The 19,246-nt window shown below is 49.4% G+C and overlaps 1 protein-coding gene across 3 annotated transcripts in view; it reads right to left on the reverse strand.

Annotated features, from left to right (window-relative positions):
• The window catches only part of SLC4A4 (solute carrier family 4 member 4), a 163,053-nt gene that overhangs the window by 25,009 nt on the left and 118,798 nt on the right, over positions 1 to 19,246 (reverse strand). For 2 of the 3 annotated variants that reach the window (XM_059826954.1, XM_059826955.1), the window contains exons 11-15: positions 18,644 to 18,818; positions 13,262 to 13,395; positions 7,790 to 8,061; positions 3,042 to 3,112; positions 1,148 to 1,336 (exon numbers count right to left, since the gene is read on the reverse strand). In XM_059826954.1, coding sequence (XP_059682937.1) covers positions 1,148 to 1,336; positions 3,042 to 3,112; positions 7,790 to 8,061; positions 13,262 to 13,395; positions 18,644 to 18,818 — 841 coding nt within the window. Of the gene's footprint in view, positions 1 to 1,147; positions 1,337 to 1,893; positions 1,897 to 3,041; positions 3,113 to 7,789; positions 8,062 to 13,261; positions 13,396 to 18,643; positions 18,819 to 19,246 lie in introns of all 3 variants that reach the window. The other variant, XM_059826956.1, reaches the window with a different exon arrangement.

The following is a 19,246-nucleotide window of genomic DNA, read 5'->3' on the forward strand; positions in this document are numbered from 1 at the left end:
GACCCACCGTGCTTGTCTGTAACTGCGTGACCTTTTCAGAGCTGTTGTTCCTTCCAGGTTTCCTGGGTTCACATGGTTACAGATAAATTGAGCTGCATTCCAGCCCGGATGGAATTTGTTTCCTTTTTATTAAAAATAATAGAGGTTCAATTGTAATACAGCAGAACAGTAAACATCCATGCAGGATAAATCCCCGTGTGTCAGAATGCCAAAACCAGGGGGGCAGGTCTCGGAGAGAAACATGGCTTTGGTTCACATGGAAACTGCCAGCTCGCACGCATGCTGTCGTAATTTTAGTTGGGGAGACAAAACAAGCAGATGCACCTGAGAGGTGCATATAAGCTGGCTGTAAGTCTGAGCAAAATCTTGTTTCAATCAACGCAGAGGTTTTTCAGGTCATCCTTATTTTGCTTCTGATCCTCAGAGAAGAAAGGGAATTTCTGCTTTAGGTCCCTACCGTAGCAGGTAGACCAGACACGGACTGTAGTCGAGTTCAACATTTTTGCATTGATTTCTCAGTATTTCAAATGCTACGTGGCAACATCAAAGATGAATCTCTGTTCTCCCGTTCTATACGGACAGCTTGCTTTCCCGCTTTTACTCAGTGACAAAGCAAGGGGCTTCTTTTGTCCTGCCCACCTACTCCCTCTGGCTATAAGCAGGGAGACTTCTGACATAACGATTAAAAGCCCCTTTTGGTGGTTTGATCTCTGTAGAATGGCCACGCATCCTACCCCAGAGTCAGTACATCACATTAAGCTGTGTATCTGACACTGGAAACGGCTAGCTGAAATGTTATACACCTGAAGGACTCTTCTGATTTCTTAAGGCTGATAAACGACATGGTTGCGTATCTCAGCTTGGAAGCGCTGTCGTCACTACCTTAAAAATCACTGCCATGTCCCCACGACAGATTGTGGCTCTTCTGCTGCCTCACCCGTGCCCTCCAGAAACACCGAGAGAGCGAAAGCTAAGCACTCCCAGACACACCTTGGTTAACCAGTACCACGTTTCTCAACCAGCGCAACCTGGCTTCCCCGCAGAGCGTTTCTCCCTCTGCCTGTGACAGCTATAGCAAAAGGAAGGCTGATCTTTGCCCTCTGAAAGAGCAGAGAAACAGACTGCTAGGGTGAAAGGAGATACTCACAGTGGTTGGAAAATAGCGACTGGTCTTGAATTTCTTCAGGGCCATGGAGCAGGTGTAAGTGCCAAAAAAGAGGATGAAAGACATGAGGGTGATGTCAGGGACATATTCACAGTTGTTGCCCACAAGTTGTCCTCCGTATTTCAAGCACTCCTTCGTTGTCAGAGATGACCAGTCAATGGTGGTGTTGTACTGCAGAAAAAAAGAGCATTTCCATAAAGCTGTGCTCATGCAAACACTGCTCATGCTAGGACAGAAACGGGGACAGAGCATCAGGAAAAATACCGGGAGGAAAAGGGAGGCACGGAGCAGAGGCTAAAAATCCCTGTGCTTGTGCACGGAGAGAACGGATTTTAACTTGGACAGAGGATGATATTACCTGGGAACTGAGGACAGGCTGGGCCTCAGAGAGAAAACAGAGATCTTTTGACCCCCGCTGTGGTCTGCCAGACACACACTGCGTTTTCTCCAGTGGAAAGGTCATGTTGGAAACCTCAAGCAGACGCTGGAGCAGCCTGAGACCACCTCTACATCCACTCCCCACTGCTCGTTCACTGCAAGCAACACCAAACCCAACCCTGCTTCTCTCAGATCAGGACCAGCACTGCTTCCACAGCAGAAAATCCCCCTCCTTGCCCTTTCTAGAAACAAGGCTCCAGCTTGCCTAATGCCCACTGGCGTCACGAGGCTTCTGCACACACAGCGCTGTGCCACTCTGCAGTTACCGGCTGTCCTTCTGTCCTTCTGACATGCTCTGAGCCCCTCTGCCACGCAGCTCCTATTGTCCCGGGGTAAAGGACGGGGTGCCACGCCGGGGAAGGCTGAGGAACCGCGCACAGGACACAGCCCTGCTGCTGGACGAGCTGACCTGGTCTTGCTGTGCACACGGAGTTCAGCTCTAGGATCCTCCTGCCTATCTTGTAAAAGGCATCAGTGTATCAGTGCCCGCAGAACGCCGGAGCGTTATTTTCTGCGGCGGGCAGCTGAAGGGGGCCCCTCATTTCCAGCCCTTCCAGAGGCAGCCGACTCAGACGCTCAGGGACCGCAGCCAGCCGTCGGAGACGGGGCAGCGAAGAAGGCAAGGAGCAGGAAAGGGGACAGGAGGTGCAGCCTGGCCATCAGGAGACCTCGCTTCTATTTCTTCACCCTGCGACTGACCCCTTGGGGACCCTGGGCAACGCTCTTGCCTTACGGCTCGTGTCTCGTGCTCCTAGTGCCGGCAGACAGCGAGCCCAGCTCAGAAACCATGCCCTTTCTGCTGGACCGCTTGACGCCACACAAGAGTGGCCACCACACGAAAAGAAACACAGACAGGTAGGATCTGTATTCTTCAGCAGAAAGCTGTTACTCTGCGTCTCAGCTTACCTCCCCTGCATCAAACACAGAGGTATCTGACCCCAGCAAGCTCCATTTCTTTCTCCTCGTCATCCAAAGCTCACTACCGGAGTGAAATGTGGGAAAGCCAGGGTTAGCTACAGAAAAAGCAAAGAACGGGATGGAAACAGAGCTTCCAAAGGAAGGGCTGGCCACAGCACTCCTACCGTTACAGCCCTGGCCACAAGGATCTGACTGATCCCCAGGAGAACCATTTGCATCCTGCCAACACACACAGATCAGACTGCAAGAAAGTGGCCGCTATTAGCAAGTAATTAATATTATCAAATTGCACACACAGGATTCCACACGCATACATAGGAGAAATCCTCGGAGGATCAAGCGAGCAGGCCAAAAGGAGCAGTGTCGCATTTTCACAGCGTCACGGACAACGGGGGAGTGTCAGCGTGAGGGTTTTCTTCACGCGATCAGTTCCTGATCTATCGGCACAGCCCAACAGAAACACACAGCACTTACAGACATCAAAGACCGTATAATCCCTGCCCTCCCAAAGGGCACTTACCATCTCAGTAGAGGAATAGAGCAGCTCATCAGCTGACGGCACCGTTGTCCTGTTAAATAACGAGCTATTAACTGCAAGAGAGGACAGAAAAAGGAATACTGTGAGCGTGGTGCCACAACAGCTAGGAAGGAAAGCAAATTTCAACTATTAAATCATTTGTTAACCCCATCAGACTGTTTGCAATCTCTTTGCTCAAGTAAACTGAGTCAAAACTATTGTTTCAGAGTGAGTCAAAAGCATTAATCATAAATCACTTAAAAAACAGTAAGGAAAGGCTAAGTGAAACATAATTCAAACCTGGTTTGGTTTTTTTTTTGAGTTCATTGTAAAAAAAATGTAGGAAAAACAGGCAGACAATGTAATATTTCATGGTTTTGCAATATTTTCCTAACGATTTCTGGATTAAAATAAATATCCACAGAACACTCCTAATTACTAATTTAAAATTAATGCACAACCCCAAAGATACCCAAAAAAGCAAAACGCATTTCAGAATCCAGCACAAACACGTTTTTTGAGTTACAAAGAAAAAGATAAAGCATAATTGAAATCAACAGGACGGAGATAATGTCTTTGAAAAAAAGGGGCAGCATTCACTGTGACAATGATACATGTTTTCCTTTTGTTTTCATGGGATTAGAACTCATTTATTTGAAATTTCATTTAGAGATGCGATCCTTCCTGAAAATAGGCTTGTCAACTACGTCCTCATGTTTTATTGAGGTTTCGCATGTACTTTTATGCCTGATAGGAGTATTTAAGTTGTATTACAATATGGCATAGCTCACATTTGTTTAGCTGGAGAAAAGAGTACGTGCATTTGTCTTTTATACTACTGCAATCACACCAGGCTCTCAATAAGAAGCAGGACATCTTTATATGTAGGCAGTCTTTCCTGGGCCCTTGACAAGTAAGATCTCATGATCTCTGGTCAAGACGTGGATTGTGCTGTGCCTCGAAGCATTACTGCGGGTTTTGCTGCCAGCATCTTCCTCGCGATGGCAGGGACCTCTTCGGAAAGGCCGGGTACGGAAACGCCTGCGCATCCCGCGTGGGCAGCCCGCTCCTCAACCCCGAGAGCAACGCCTGAGCGTGGAAACCGTGCCAAGCTGCAAGCCACGCCGCGAGGACGGAGCTGAGCCTCTTGAGAGGTCAAGTTTGAGAAGAGATAGTAAATGTAAACCCTCTTGGTGGGCCTGAGAGATGAGGTGAAAGGCCTTTTGGATGGAGCAGCTTGTCCCCTCTGAGCAGGACACGCAAGGTGGCCAGTTCAACACGGGTCTTCGCACTGTCACATCAGTACCCAAAACCCGCACGGAGCAGAGCGCAGCACGTTGCAATCTTCTAGACCCCCAGTCCCCTCCGCTGTGGCTGTCGAGCCCCCTCGGCGTTCAAACACGCTGCCCTGACGCTTTGCTTTTGCCTCAACAGTTGCTACGTGGATGCTGTTGCTCCTGAAAGCGGATGGAGCGTGGGTCTGGCTGCTGGTTTTGCCTTTGAACTTCGTGACACACGTTATCAAACGGTGTGCGTTAACTCAGAGACACGGTCTGGAGGTGCAAGGATCAAAGGGAAGTTCCCGGGGGACACACTAAGTAATTATTGCCGGAGCGCACACAAATCCTGTCGGTGATTTCAAAGGCGTTCTTTTCGGGTCCCGCGGGAAGCGTGGCGGGGCTGGCAAGATGCTGCTCCCCGGCTCTCTGAGGCCCCGGCAAGCGGGAGCGTGCGCAGAGCCCAGGGCAGAACCCGAGCAATGCAAGCTAAGGACTGATGCTAAAGCTCTGGATCTGACTCTTAATGGCACAGAGATGAAAACCAACAGTAAAAATCCTGAATCAGAGTATGAGGGAAGAAGTCAGCTTCACCTGTGGCGTGACAAAAATCAATAAAGCTTTGCCTGCACTTACTTGGGGGAAAAAACCCAAACAAATCTCCCCCCTTCGCAGGATACACCCTGCCAGCTTATCAACTGCTTACAACCCCCCCGCAGCAGCGGACCTTATCTGCACTAGAGGAAAATCACTGGAAAGAAAGTACCTGCTACCACATTACGCTCTGTTTCCTAGAACCAGGCACCCCCTTTTGCCATGTGCCGTTTTATTCCCTTTCCTGATGCACGAGAGAAAGCTTGCAAACTTTCAAGGAGCAAATGTCAGCATAAAGGATAACCGATGTCCTCCCGCTCCCCTGCTATCTGCTTACAAAACCTGCTGCTGCAAGACCTTAGTCTTGAGCTTTGTTTCCAAGACATCCACTGCACTGCTGGGGTCACAGCTTGCTTCGGGTTCAGCTCACATCTCCTCGCTCGTCTTACGCCGTGCCACCCCCTCAGCGCGTTCATCCCGAGCCAAAGGACGAAGAGCCCGCCCAGCTGCCAGGGCACAAGTCCCCCTTTCCCCGAGCCCCTGGTCACTGGCACCGTGCCACCGTGCTAGCGAACACCCCAGAAACACGACGGTGACAGTCTGCCTCTGCTCTGCCATCTTATATAGGGCTTTAAAAAAAAGGCAGGACATGGAAAATAAGGCCACTTAGGTTCAGTGAGCAAAACGTTCCAGACTGGCTGCCGCTGCGTGGCTATAAGCACGTACACAGAGCGAGGCACTACCTTGAAAAACGAGCAAACCCCGAGAGGCTGCAGAGCCCCTTTGCGAAAGCGTTCGGCTTAGACTCCGTCCTGGCTGTTGTTCGCTACTTTGCTGCTGATTTACTGTTGCATGGTAAGAGAGAAAACCTCCTCCGTAGCTGTGATGAGCAGCTGATGTGGGACCCTGTTTATTTAAGGAGCAGGAGTTAAATCTGTGCTGTCCTCTGCTGATAGGTGCTGTCTGGGTTTACGCAGAGACACGGCTATACAGTGCATGTCTCGGTGTACTTCAGAGCTGCGAAAGGCCAAACTGTCAGTGTCACGACTGACATGCTAGCAGCTATTTAACAGGCCGTTCGTTCCTCTGGAAAATTCCTTGCTTCTGTGCATCAAATCCACCGTGGAAGGACATGCCACCAAGCAAGGGATGAGAACAGCCGAAGAACCCAGCTAGCACCACTTGCTCTGCCCATACCGTAACCCCAGCACTTGCTGCTTTACACACAGGAGCCTCAAATTATTTTTTGAGCTTGTCCTGGACTGAGTTTAAATACGGGATCACTGTGTTAGCTGCTCTGTTCCCAGTTTGCTGTTCCCAGTCTTCTCCATTCCCACTTTGCTGTTCCCAATCTTCTCCGTTCCCACTTTGCTGTTCCCAATCTTCTCCGTTCCCACTTTGCTGTTCCCAATCTTCTCCCTCAACTTCAGCAGCTTCTGAAGCGCTGGCCTTCGTGCCCGAGGTGCCACAGCCTCACGCAGCTCCGGGCAGGAGAGCGCGGTGTGGCCGGAGCCAAGTCCCAGAGGGTCACCTGGAGAGACTGCCGTCAGCACCTCCAGCACTATCTGGTCACTCCTCCTAGGCAAGGTTTATTCAATGCTACTTGAAAAACTAAGGAAGAGGCATCTGGAGATGATGACGATAAGGTCATCTTTACCCTCCGAAACACCCGTCTGGCGAAGAGGCAAATCAGGTGAGAAGAGAACCGCAGCAGTGAGGGTTTGCGAACTCTATCAAACCACACATGCTGATTCTCTCCCCGCTGGCTTACAAAGGTAAGGACCAGCACTGCATTTCCAGGCACAAATCTCTTACCAAGTAACGTGTGGCTTCTGCCACACGCTCCGTTTCCTCGCCACATTCCAGCTGTACCACCACGCTTGTCCTGGGCACTGGGTCTGTGCCACAGGCGTTCAGGTGGGAAGTGGAGACTTTCAGTTCGGCACTGACCATTCCCCATCATCCTAACTCCGACAAGGAAAACACTCTGCCGTTCCAATGGAAGCAGAACTAGACCAACATCCAAGTGCTTGCAGAGATCCTACATTTAATAACTACCGTCAGCACACAGCTCCTAGGGATCCAGGTCCCGACACCTTTTGCACAGAGGCACTAGCAGCAACCAGAAGCCTTTCCTGCTCGACAGGTACGTCAAGATAACCTGAAGTTTACTTTGAGCATAAACCAAGTTTCTTACTCATTGTTTGAAGGATCCTAGGAGTGGTGACAGCTTCCCTAATGGTACGAGCCAGTGTACTCCTGTTTGTATTTGGGTTTTGTAACCTTTTGTTCCTCGTTGTGTTGCCAGATCTGTATGTACGCTGGCTATACCTGCCTTGCAGCCCACGCTCTAGTGATAGGCTGAACTGTTGGATATGCTTCCCTTCCGCTCCAGCGAGGAACTGTTTGTGCTTTTCCACTCATACGTGCAGCCAGGAGGTAGAAACCCACCCAAGTTTGGGTAACTCCCTGAATAAATCCAGCTCCTGCACTTGACAAAATGGCACAGCAGATACCAGGAATGACCCGAGCACCATGGCAGTGACCTGGTCACCACTTCTGCCCCTTCACAGACTTCTCAGAGGAATGCCATTCAGAATTAACAGCCACAGGGATGCAAGGAGGCAAGGGTACAAAGACAGCTTCTCCACTGGTCATGATGGGGCGTCCCAGGAAGGTCGGCTATAAAGATGCTCCATCTGGCACGTAGGGTGACATTCGCCCCTCAGCTTCAAAATAAGGCTAAGATAGGATATCTGAAGACAACTGATAAAGAAGGATTAATTACCTCTTTATTACCTGGGCCGCAGCACAATAGAGAAAGAAAGCAAACGCAATCTCCTATCTGCAAATTGGAGAGCTCATTAAACATTCTCTTACCTGGATCTAATGGTTCACAGGCACAAGAGTAATGCGTGATATAGTCCACCTTGAACTCCGAGTTGATCGGGTAATGATCTGCCAGCTTGATCATCTTCTTGAAAGCATCGTAAATGAAGATGAAGCTAATGAGGGAGGAAAAACCTTCTTCGGTGAAGCGGGTGAAGTACTTCACCAGGAAGCTGGCATCGGTAGCGACGAGAATGAGACACTGGAAGGCTGACCAAAGGCCGATCCAGAGACGCAACTCCAAGTAGTCAAAATCATTGTCTCTGCAACAAGACAGGGGTGGCAGGAAGGGAAAATATGGGGGTTAGATAAAGCCATGCAGGATCATGACTTCCCAGTGAGAAGCGCTGAACGCACAGCTTCTGGGACCTGTGCTCATTTAGACTCAATGAGAGTGTTCCCAAGAGCGACGCTCTCCATTTTCAGCCAGCCAACTCCATAAATGTACGCGGTGCAGTTTAATAGCCAAGGTGGCAGCAAAGCATGCTGAAATGATCAGTCTTGCTTACGCCTCCACTAATAAATGTTACCAGCGAATTCAAGCTCTTTCTAGGCTTCCCAGTAAAAATCCTCCCTTGGCAAACACGGACGGAGTGTAAAGGCCCAAACATCCAGCTGTCCAGACCAAGAGCAGCCCAACGCCGACAGCTTTCCACCAGCTGAAGACGTAACCACAGTTTACAAATCCTCAGAAAAGCCACCTCCTGCCAAGCCTCACGCTCAGGAGCCTGCGTTTCCATCTCTCAGGCCCTCGCGCTATCTGCAGAAATCAAAATAGCAGCAGGAGAAGATGAAGAAGTACAAAGCAGAAGAGGACAAACCCTGGTGCCAGGACGTGGCAGGCTGCGAAAAGCAATGGAGCCAACTGCATCGCTCCTTCCTGGGAAGGTTGTCTGCCCCTTGTTTGCTGTTCGAGGGTGCCGTGCCCTGACGGCGCGAGTCCAAAGGCAGGCTTTTTAGCACCGAACAAACGCGAAAAGCCAACGCCAGAGCAGATAAGGCCGTGCCGGGGAGGTTAGTGCCTGCTCGGGGAAGGGAGCGGGAGGCGGCAGGGCCAGCAGCCCTAGCTGGCCCGTCTTCCCTGGAAGTCAGGAGCCCTGCAGTGTGGGAAGACAGAGGAGGAAGGGCAGTTTCTGTGGAAAGCCTCAGAGCAAAGTCTCTAACCGCGTCAGAAAGCTCTGGGGAGGCGATGGGGCCCAGAAGTTTATCCCTTCCTTCCCCTACGGCAAGCGTTGTAAGAAAAACTGAAGGTCTCTCTCTTCAAGACACCTTAGGAATGCAAGCTACACCAGATAACCACCCACGGCTCTAAAACATAATAGCAGAAAAGCATTTTCAAGTCCCCCTCCAAGGCAGGAGGGAGAAGGAGATTGCTGGACCGCCCTGCAGCACAACCCCTCCAGCCCCGTTTGGGGCGAGAGGACAGACGTGGCTCAGCATCGCTCCTCCAGAGAACCGCCCGTGCCTCGGGGGGGGCTTAGCTCGGGGTACCCGGGGCGCTTTTAGCTCAGCAGCAAAACACTTGGTAGGGTGCTTGCAACCTGGCAAAACCGGGTGCCTTCAGAGCTGGCTACAGGTCGGGCGCACTGTTTATTCAAGTCCCCACTGCAGACGGACTCCCTCGAACCTTGCGTGCTAATAGTGAAAAATGTCCTTGCAGCTCCCGCGGACCTGTTTTTACACGCTGTTTCGGGGTAGACAGGGGTGCCGTTACACACCTCCACCCCTTGCCAGCCTTCACGGGCAGGCAGCAAACTTCGCAGGCATTTTGCACGCCGCACCCCAAGCACCGACCCCACCACCCGCAGAAATCCTGGCCGACAGCGGGGCTCGGGGGCGATTTTCTAGCGCGTGGTATCGAACTGCAGAGTAGAGAACAAAAGAGCACCTCAAGAGGGAGAAGGACAACCTTGGGATTGGGAAACGGGAGAACAGGCTGCAGAGCAGGCAGGTGCCAGCTAAGGGCTCGCTGCCGGGCAGGGTCATGCATTTCTGTAAGGATCCTGGCTCGGATGTCAGGTAGGCTGGGACAGGATGGGGCATCTGCATTCAACCAAGCCTCTGCAAGGCTTTCTCCTTACTGTAGATGAAGATCTCAGGGAGGGCTGCAGCCTCATCACACTGAGAGTCTGACCTGGAAGAGGGGTAAGGAGCAAGGAAGAAACAAAGGCATGGTTTAAAAAAAGAGAAGGGGGGAAAAAAAATAATAAAAGACACCAGTGACAGCTCTCTGAACTATCCAGAGGCAGCGCCTCAGAGAGCAGGAGCTGCCATCCATCTGCCCCTCACTCCAAGAAGGACACTGAGGTGCTGGAGCGTGTCCAGAGAAGGGCAACGGAGCTGGTGAGGGGTCTGGAGCACAAGTCTGATGAGGAGCGGCTGAGGGAGCTGGGGGTGTTCAGTCTGGAGAAGAGGGGGCTGAGGGGAGACCTCATCGCTCTCTACAACTGCCTGAAAGGGGGTTGTGGGGAGGGGTGTGTTGGTCTCTTCTCCCAAGTGACAAGCGACAGGACAAGGGGAAATGGCCTCAAGTTGCGCCAGGGGAGGTTCAGGCTGGATATTAGGAAAAATTTCTTCACCAAAAGGGTTGTCAGACACTGGAAGAGGCTGCCCAGGGAGGTGGTGGAGTCACCATCGCTGGAGGTGTTCAAGGAACGTGTGGACGTGGCACTGCGGGACATGGTTGAGTGGGCATGGTGGGGTTGGGTTGGTGGTTGGACTTGATGATCTTACAGGTCTTTTCCAACCGTAGTGATTCTGTGACTGAGTGTGGCAGAAGCCCAGACGGTATCCTGACTGCACACCCCTGAAGAACTTCAAAAGGTTTTAAGCGACTTTTTTTTTCACCCCTCAAAGTCCTGCAGCACTTCTGAACCTCACAGAGCAAACGAAAAAGCACAGGACATTTCACATACACAATACAACAGGCTAAGTACTTTGGCCGTGATTAACCTTCATTCCGAGGTCTTTGGAGGGGAAACTTTCCCAACAGCCTGCTTTTGTGGCTGGAAGGCAGAGGGGCTGGGGTGCGGCTTTCCTGGGGAGCCCAGTGCCTCACCTCCCGCTGCTTCCAGCTCGGAAACCCAGACTCAATTCACAATGGGCATCCGTTGCACGACTCTGCATGGGAGCAGAGCTCACCAGCCAGGATGCGAGTTGCCCCGGGGTGTCCTGTAGCATTGACCCACTCTGCAGGCAACGCAGCCAACGCCACTCCTGCAGGCACCCAAAGCTAGATGCACGGCTGGGTACTCCAGGCTTTTTTAAATATCTCTCCATACACACACACACACACAGAGTCAAACTTTAAACGAATTGGTAGATGGGAAGTCTTTCTAATTTTGCTCCCAGCAGGGAACAGGGTGTTGTGAATATGAACAACCACAAATGGATTATTGAAAAATCACAGTACTTGATTCCAATTTCCTTGTGAGAAAGACTCCCTCGAAAAATCCTGCCATTCTGCTCCAGCAGGTTATTAGGACAATAGCTTTTATAACCACCACCTCCTCCTCGGGTTAAAAATAACCACCTTCTCTCTCCCAAAACCATATAAAGTGTTTTTCCATCTTGCCTTTCTCCTTCCGCATGCTGCACCTGGGCTTTGACCTGCCTGCCAGATGCAAACAGCTATAGCATGTCTATTCCTTATTTTATTCATTTATTCCAGTCAAAGAAAGAAAAGAATGGTGTCCCCCTCTTGCTCTGCTTCCCGTTTCCCTCCCCGGTCTAGTCTAATTTTCTGTCCGTTTTTTCTAGCCTCCATCCCTCCCTGCCTATGCTCCCGTGCGGGGCAGAGAGAGGCTCCAAGTCCATCTCCTCTGCCCCTCTTTGGCAGGACTGGGCGGACCGTGCCGAGGAGAGCGGCAGTCCCAGGGCCAGGCAGGAGGGGACCGCGTTGCATTTGAAGGTGCAGGTTGTCTCTCCATGGCATCCTTGACTCCAAGATGAACTTCTCCCCGGCTTGGCACGGATACGGCTCTGTCTAACAGCAGCCAGAGTGCGCTGCGAGGCCATTCAGGCTTCAACCCCAACAGTACTGATTATAAAATAACACCAACTTCGACAACGCAGCAGGAGTTTCATCCTGCCCTGCGCTGTTTTTACAGACACGGCTCACACTGCCACAAGTGAGTTAAGTAACCAAATGAAATCACCTCACTCCAGAAGAGTCCCGTGTAGCACCGTGTATGTGGGATCGCACGTAAATATACTGTCTGCCTTAGCAGAAGCTCTGTACCTCAAAAGGCTTCTCCAACATGTAGGGTATTCACAGGAAAGACATCAATACATGCTCTCAATTATTTCTGAGTAACTCCCCACAGAGATTAAATATAACGAGGAAGGAGATACAATTAAAGAACCAAACACACACCATGTCTCCTGCCTCATTGCAACCTGCAGCCATGTTCAGCTTAATAATTCAATAGACCTTTTCTAAAAATAACCACCAACGGCCAAAGAGCTGTTCCACATCACAGGCGACTGCTTTTGAAAGAAAGCCCAGTAACGCCTTAACTCCAAAAGCTCTTGGTTTTGTGTACTGAAACACAAGTCCTTCACAATTGGCAATGCTGTGAACACTCCCCGATGGGAGAAGGGAGGGCTACAAGTGATTTGGGGCGTTTTCTGCATAACCTAAAATGATCTCCTCGCAAAACACCGTCCGAAGTCTCAGTAGTCCTATGTGCAAAATCATCAATGAAAAGAAACATAAAACCACCAACAAATATGCTGATTCCTTGGGATTCTCATTATATTTTGCCAGCATTGCAGATGTGGGAAGAGTAAATGAGAACACCCAACAAAATGGGCTCCCTTCAGCTCTGGGTTTCAGCTGTCACCACTGCGTCAACGTTAACACGGTGGGGAGGGACAGAACCTCTTTACACCTATTAAAAGGAAAAAAAACCCAAGAGCATTAACGCAGCAAAGCTCCACCGAGGAATTCTGGGGACAAACAGAGACTGATAGCTGTTTCTATCGTAGGTACTTTTGCTTTTATAAGTAATAGTGATTATTTCAAACGAGTACTGACTGAAGGACAAACTTTTGGTAACCTTAAGTCCTGCGGGATTTTGTTAGTGAAATCACCGAGAGCTGGATTCCTTTCTTTGCTCCTATGGGAAATACACAGCAGCCAGGGAAACACATGCAGCGGCCGGGGAGGAACAGCACACTGACTCTAACTAGCGCAAACTTCGCAGCGAGACAGACTTGGCCAAGAATTTCCAAGAAGCCCCAAGGAGATCGGCACCCACACACCGGGCAGCGCTCTGGGACATGCGTGCCTGTGAAAATCCCCAGTGTGATTGCACTGCAATCTCAACAAGGAACAAAGAGATGTTTCATTTCATGCACTAAATCCCCTCCTTCCCCACCACTAGCCATCTCATTCCCTAGCTAGTATTTCATTAGTGTGAGACATTCCTCCCCTCCTCCCTCCTCCACCCTGGTACTTACTTGCTGAAATTAAAGAGAAGACGTTCAAAGACAAGAACAGGTCCCGTGCTGCTCAAAATTGTGAGTGGCTGACCAGCAAAAAGGCAAAATATCGCGCCGGTGACTGCTGTGCCCAGAAAGCTCTCCAACACGCCCTAAGGTAGACATAGGAGAGAAGTGAGTTCTACTGAATAACCCTTTCTATTAGCAGAGTTGCAAGAAAATGAGTAGTTACATCAGTGCTGTATGCCGACATGTCCAAGACCAAGGGAAGACCACCTTCTGCCCTCTCCTGCAGCCGCACACAAAGATGTGTTCGTCCCACACAATTCATAGTTACTCAGGTTAATCAGCAACCCCCCTTGTTATTTCTAAGGCCCAGAGTTTAATAACAATATATTGTATTTTATAGTGGACAAGGGGAGGAGTGTGTTTTCAAAGACCACTTAAAGGACCTGAGAACCCCTTGAACATCTCCCACATCTTTGACAGTAAAGATATGCGTTTGCAGGGCTCTTCACACAGACACAGCAGAGCGTGGCTAGAGGACAGCGCTGACATCCTCCAGCATAACGGAAGGTGGGTTGGGTTTTTTTTTGTCCAATTGAGCAGCCACTCTTTCTAGATAAACAAGATGCCTCTCTTTCAAGTAACTGTTTCAGCAAGACACAAACCAAACAAGGCTACTTCATCCAGCAGTGATGTGTTGAGACCCAAGTTCATCAGATGTCACCAGCAAATAATAAATTCCATATTTAACGGGCTCTACAATTACCTTTGGCATGTGTGGCAAAACAGCTCCACTGGAGGAGGCTAAAAGAGCACGCTCGCTGCAATCTTGGATTTTCATGTCCAACTATAGCTGGACAATATCTACTTTTAAAATGCAAAATGTGGATGAAATATAAATGGCAATAAAATGTGATTATTGACTGAGGATGCATCCCTTCTACAAAAATGGCAGAATTCACCGGGCTCTTACGGAAACTAATCTGTTTAGACTTGACTGAGTTTTAAAGGAACAACAAGAGCAGCAACATCTACTGAGCAAGACGCAGCCGCCAGCATCACCCTCTCCGGAAATCCTTACCCACCAACCAGGGGCAGATTTCAGCACAGGCTTCTGTGCTTCGTCGTAGCTGCGTCTGAAACAGCAGCCTCATTAATACTGCACGTGCTGAGCAACCAGCAATTGACGGCACAGGCAGATGCTTCTTTCCGCCCCTGACAAACTGCAGGGTGGGGGCTGCAGTGTTTCTGACTTATCAGTGCTAACAGGAAGAATTTAATTTAAGTTATGCGTCTCTCTTTCTTGGAAAGACCCAAGTTAGTTTTTACACTGAGGAAAGTATATTCACACTGTCATACGTCAAACCAGTATGTTATTACGTGGAGCTGAACATTCTTTTTTTTTATCTACTAAATTACTAGCAGAACCTCCCCTAAAGCAATCATAAACTATTTTTGTGGGCGCAAACACGATCTCAAAACACCAGTGGTCAAGCACTGCTATTGCGGGGTAATTAAAGCAGCAGCATGACAGCTGTGCAGAGAAGCAAAAGGTGAGGAAGGCTTAAAAGCCGCCTGTTCTGACACACGTTCAGTCACTCCTCAATCTAGACAAGCTGCTGCAGAGCGGACAGAAGCAACCTTGCCTCGGCAGGAGGTGACATCCTCGGTCCTTTCCATTTCTAAGCGCTACTGGCGATGCCCATCGCGAACGGCCCCGGCCCTTGCAGGGATCAGTGCTTGCTGTGACGCCCTGCAGCCTTCACGCAAGGATTGCGCAGGTTTTTACAAGGGACGTGGAGGGGAGCCTACAAGCCTTTGCTTGTTGCCTTTGGGGGACTTGAGAGGATGAGACAATTGCTTTCGGGGCAAGGAATGGCATTCGCACAGCTGATCCCCTTCGCTCCTCCCGCATTACTCATGGAGAGGGCCCTCGCGGCCAGCGCATCTGGAATCTCTTTTCCCTGCATTCTTCCACGTGTCTGTAGCTAAGAATAGTGTCTTTTCTCAGAAACATAAAACTCTGAAGTGAGCTTTTAAAGAAATGTTGGCCGTGTCAGGCTCTCCAGGGCAGGCAGCGTGGGACGGGCGGTTTTTAGCGCCTGACCCAGTGGTGGTCACATAATTGTTTACAAGAAACAAGAAATATAAACTGTGATGTAGTAGCCCCAACACTACTGTTTTCTATGAAGTCAAAATGTCTGGGGGAAAACTTCTAGGTGCTGTTCCTCAGCTGTAGAAGCCGGCGTAACCTTCCCTCGCATTTCTGAGTACAAAGGTTCAGCGGAGCTCGTGCTCTTGTACGTCTTACAGAAACCCACGCTTCCAAACTCCTTCCCACTGCAGGAATGCGCAATGGTTTGAGCAACACTTGACATGAACATGGACTCTGATCCCACAGAGCAGCTCCCTGGAGGAACAACTTGAACTAGGCGCCTTGGGACGCTTCACTCCGGCTCTGATGATACAAAGGCATTTGAGCACAAAGAACGCACAAATTTGCTCTTCTGTTGAAAACCTGCAGCCAAAACTCTTTCCAGACTCTCGCAGCAGCCAAGAGACCTAATGCCTCTTCAAACAAGGATGGTGAATAAAGGTTTGTTGAAGGGAGATGGCAAAAGAAAAGCCAGTTGTGCCCAAACTCTCTAAACCTCTGGTCGACCAGTGAACTGTTCAGAAAAACTGCTGGTATTTCCATTTTAAATCAGTACATAAATAAAAACCAGTAAATTCAACTGGTCGTTGTACATGAGAAGCAAATAAATGCTGAAGTGCACAATTTGAAAATAATAGACAATGTTTTCCTGCATCGAGCCTTGGCTATGTTATGAACCAACTGAGGGATTTGTTTTTTCCAGCAACTCAGGGATGATTTTGCTGCACTTTGCTCCACTTCTGTGAGTTGAAGTTTAATGACAAAATGGCTATGGGGAGCGGGTGGCCGGGGGGGCACATCCAGAGCCCCCCCTCCCTGCCGTCAGTGCTCCTCTCTGGCTACACCCCCAGCTCCCTCCTCCCTGAGCACACTCCCCTGCGCAGCAAGGGACAAAGCACTCGGCAGGACTTGTGTGTTGGTGCCTTCTGCTGCTCCTGGAGCTTTCGTCATTACCGGCTACGCCGTGTTTACATTTGCTGCAGAGCTTCCCTGTTACCAAAGCCGTATTCTTACCTGCAGAATATCAGTGGTTTCCCTTCTCAACATGGAGAATAAATCACTGTTCCTGCAGCTTTTGTCTTTCTAGGGACTTTTTTTTCCTCCGAGCAATAGGAAAACTCAGACTGGGTTTCATCGGCTGCAGAGAAAACTGTGGACTAAAGGCAACCTGTGTTTTCTCCTTCTTCTGTCTTTCCCCCCCGTTGTCTCTCCCCTCCTATGCAGCTCACAGTCTCAGACATACTTTGGCGAAATGAGACTGCCACGTTCAACAAATGAATGCCATTTTAAATCAGAGGCAGGCTGCACGCTCGGACAGAATCCCATCAAGAAGGTTCACGAGGTTCTTGGCAGAATAACCTCACCCCAGCACGAGAGGTGTTCAACGAAACACGTTTTAAATCCCTGGCAGGCGGACGACAGCAGAGGGGTCCCCCAGGAGCACGGGGATTGGGGGCTCTTCTCCTGGAGACCTGCCTTCTTTTATCACCCCTCTCCTTCCCTGGTGTACGCTGCGGAGCCTGGCAGCAGAACGTCTCCCAAGGGAAGAGGGGCAGCAGCAAAGAAGAGCTGCAAACCACGACTGAGGCCGTGCACGGCCCCGCGGCAAAGCAGCTCAGGCAACGCCAGCAGAGACCTCCTGGGGAGGCCGTCTCTGCTGCTCCCTTTGCTGCTGGAGACGGGGAACAGAGGTAGGGATCCCCTCCCCTCGCAGAGCCGGTGCTGATGATCCCGCAGCCAAACCAAAAGACAGCAAATGCCTGTGTCTTACTCCAACAATACGACCAAGTACAAGCAACGGGACCCTCGCTGCTTAACAGGCAGCAGTTTTACCATTTGTCAGATGAATGACATATTTTCCAACCTCCTGAAATGCAAGGTGCTTCTTTTTAAAAAAAATTATTATTTTTTTTGTGAGCGTTAAGAAACTATACAGTCAGTTTAGGTGGCAAAAAAATATACTGCCACTTGACAATAAATGTTCATGGCATACAAAGGTAACAGAAAAGACTTTTGGACACAATAAAGTGATTACGTGCACTAAATCTGCAATCAGGTAACGTTTCCCCTTCCTCTCCCTGCTCTCAAGTCTGTACCTTGTACAGATGCAGAGCAGACAGGCTTTGCTCTGCTGCTCAGTGACAGAAGGGTGATGCTCACTGGTGGATCCTGGAGACCGTTCCATTCTCTACTTCCATTTGCTATTATTTCTTTTTAACGTTGTGCATCATGCATTTGTTTGCGTGATTGCTGCGGAGCCGAGTTTCGGAAAAGGTAAACTGTATTTGTACAGGGGAGAGGGAAGTTTGGCACTCCACTACCTACTGAATCTCACTCTAGCCTGTAATTTACCATAGGGAAGTGCAGAGCTCCGGATAGGTACCCCCTTTTCTATGTTTGGTTTAATTAAACCTGTGTTAATTAATAATTTCATCACTGTCACTGTGAGCTTAATTGTTAGGAGATTCAAGGCGGCTGCACTGAATCAACCTAAATACAACCTTCTCTGTTTTCCTCCTCTTCAAAAAGCCAAAGGAATACTAAAGAGCGCTGCTAAAGCATAACTCTGCTCCAGTCAAACACGAAGGACCTACAGCAGTGTCAGTACAGAATCCCTTTCCTTCAGACTTCATCTATAACTGAGCCATCCTTTGAAGCCCCTACTTTCACCTTCACCGCTGATCCAGCCTGTCTCTGGATATGCAATACGGTTCTCGGGATCTGATCTTCCACTATTACAAAACTCCTCTTTCTAAAGAACTCGCATTTTTCTCCTGGGTCACATCTCCCCATTTACTTGCTTTCCTAGGAATCTTAGGATTTTCTTTTCACCAGAGAGGCAGAAGTCCAGGGATGGTAAGAGTCGCCCAGAGGATACAGCGCTATGCTCTGATGACACGGAAAGTCTGAATCAGACTTAGTAAACTTAATTGGACTGAAATGGTACAAGCGAGACACAAACAGAGAGTAGATCAGAGGAACTTCTCTACATAGAAGGAGCAAGGACCTTCTCTGTCGCCTGGCTGTCTTTCAAACACCATTTAAGGTAACTGGTTGTACAATTTTTCGAAGGACAGCCATCCAACAGCAGAGAAAGCAAGCCAACTTTCAGTGGAAACACAGGATACCTCTACGAACTGTACCCAGAGTTCAAACTTTGTCGGCGGCCAAACACCCCTCTGACAGTAGATAGCAAAAGGCAAATGGCAGATTTGTTGCTTCTGAAAGCTCTTGCTAACCTGCATGTTTTCCGTAGCGTCACCAAGCAATCCTCCAAAAGTGATAGCGTTGGTCACTGTGGCCAGGTAGATGAAAAGAATGGCTGAAAGGGCTTGAATATTTAAAGCATCGTAGAAGTCGCTGGCGAAGAACGGTGCTTTCCTCTTTATGTCTTTGATTAAGCCACCACAGAATCTGAAAAGACAAGCAAGAGAAGACTCGTGCAAAATATTTTACAGTAAAAGTCACCAAGATCAGTAATCAAAAACATTGCCAAAAATGAAGTATTATCTGAAAGGAGTGAGATCATCACATTACATAACAGTCTTATTGCAGCTGTGATGGTCCAGGGATATCACTGAGACAATGTGGTGAAGAAAGACAGCATCTTGAACACGTGATGCAGCTGGAAAGAGACAAATTTCAGGAATACAAGCCCCGCTTCTGCTGAAACAGACCACTAAAGTTAGCAGTTCAGGAAGCTTGTCTGTTGTTTTTTCCCCCAACTATATTGCTTGACATAATAACATCTATTAACTCTGGCCTAAATCCCTGCCTCAATTTCGCCACGTGGCAGACACAATGGTTGGGCGAGCCAAACCATCTGCTAAATGGAAAAATGC

Source organism: Gavia stellata, chromosome 19, assembly GCF_030936135.1.
Source record: "Gavia stellata isolate bGavSte3 chromosome 19, bGavSte3.hap2, whole genome shotgun sequence".
NCBI lineage: Eukaryota > Metazoa > Chordata > Aves > Gaviiformes > Gaviidae > Gavia > Gavia stellata.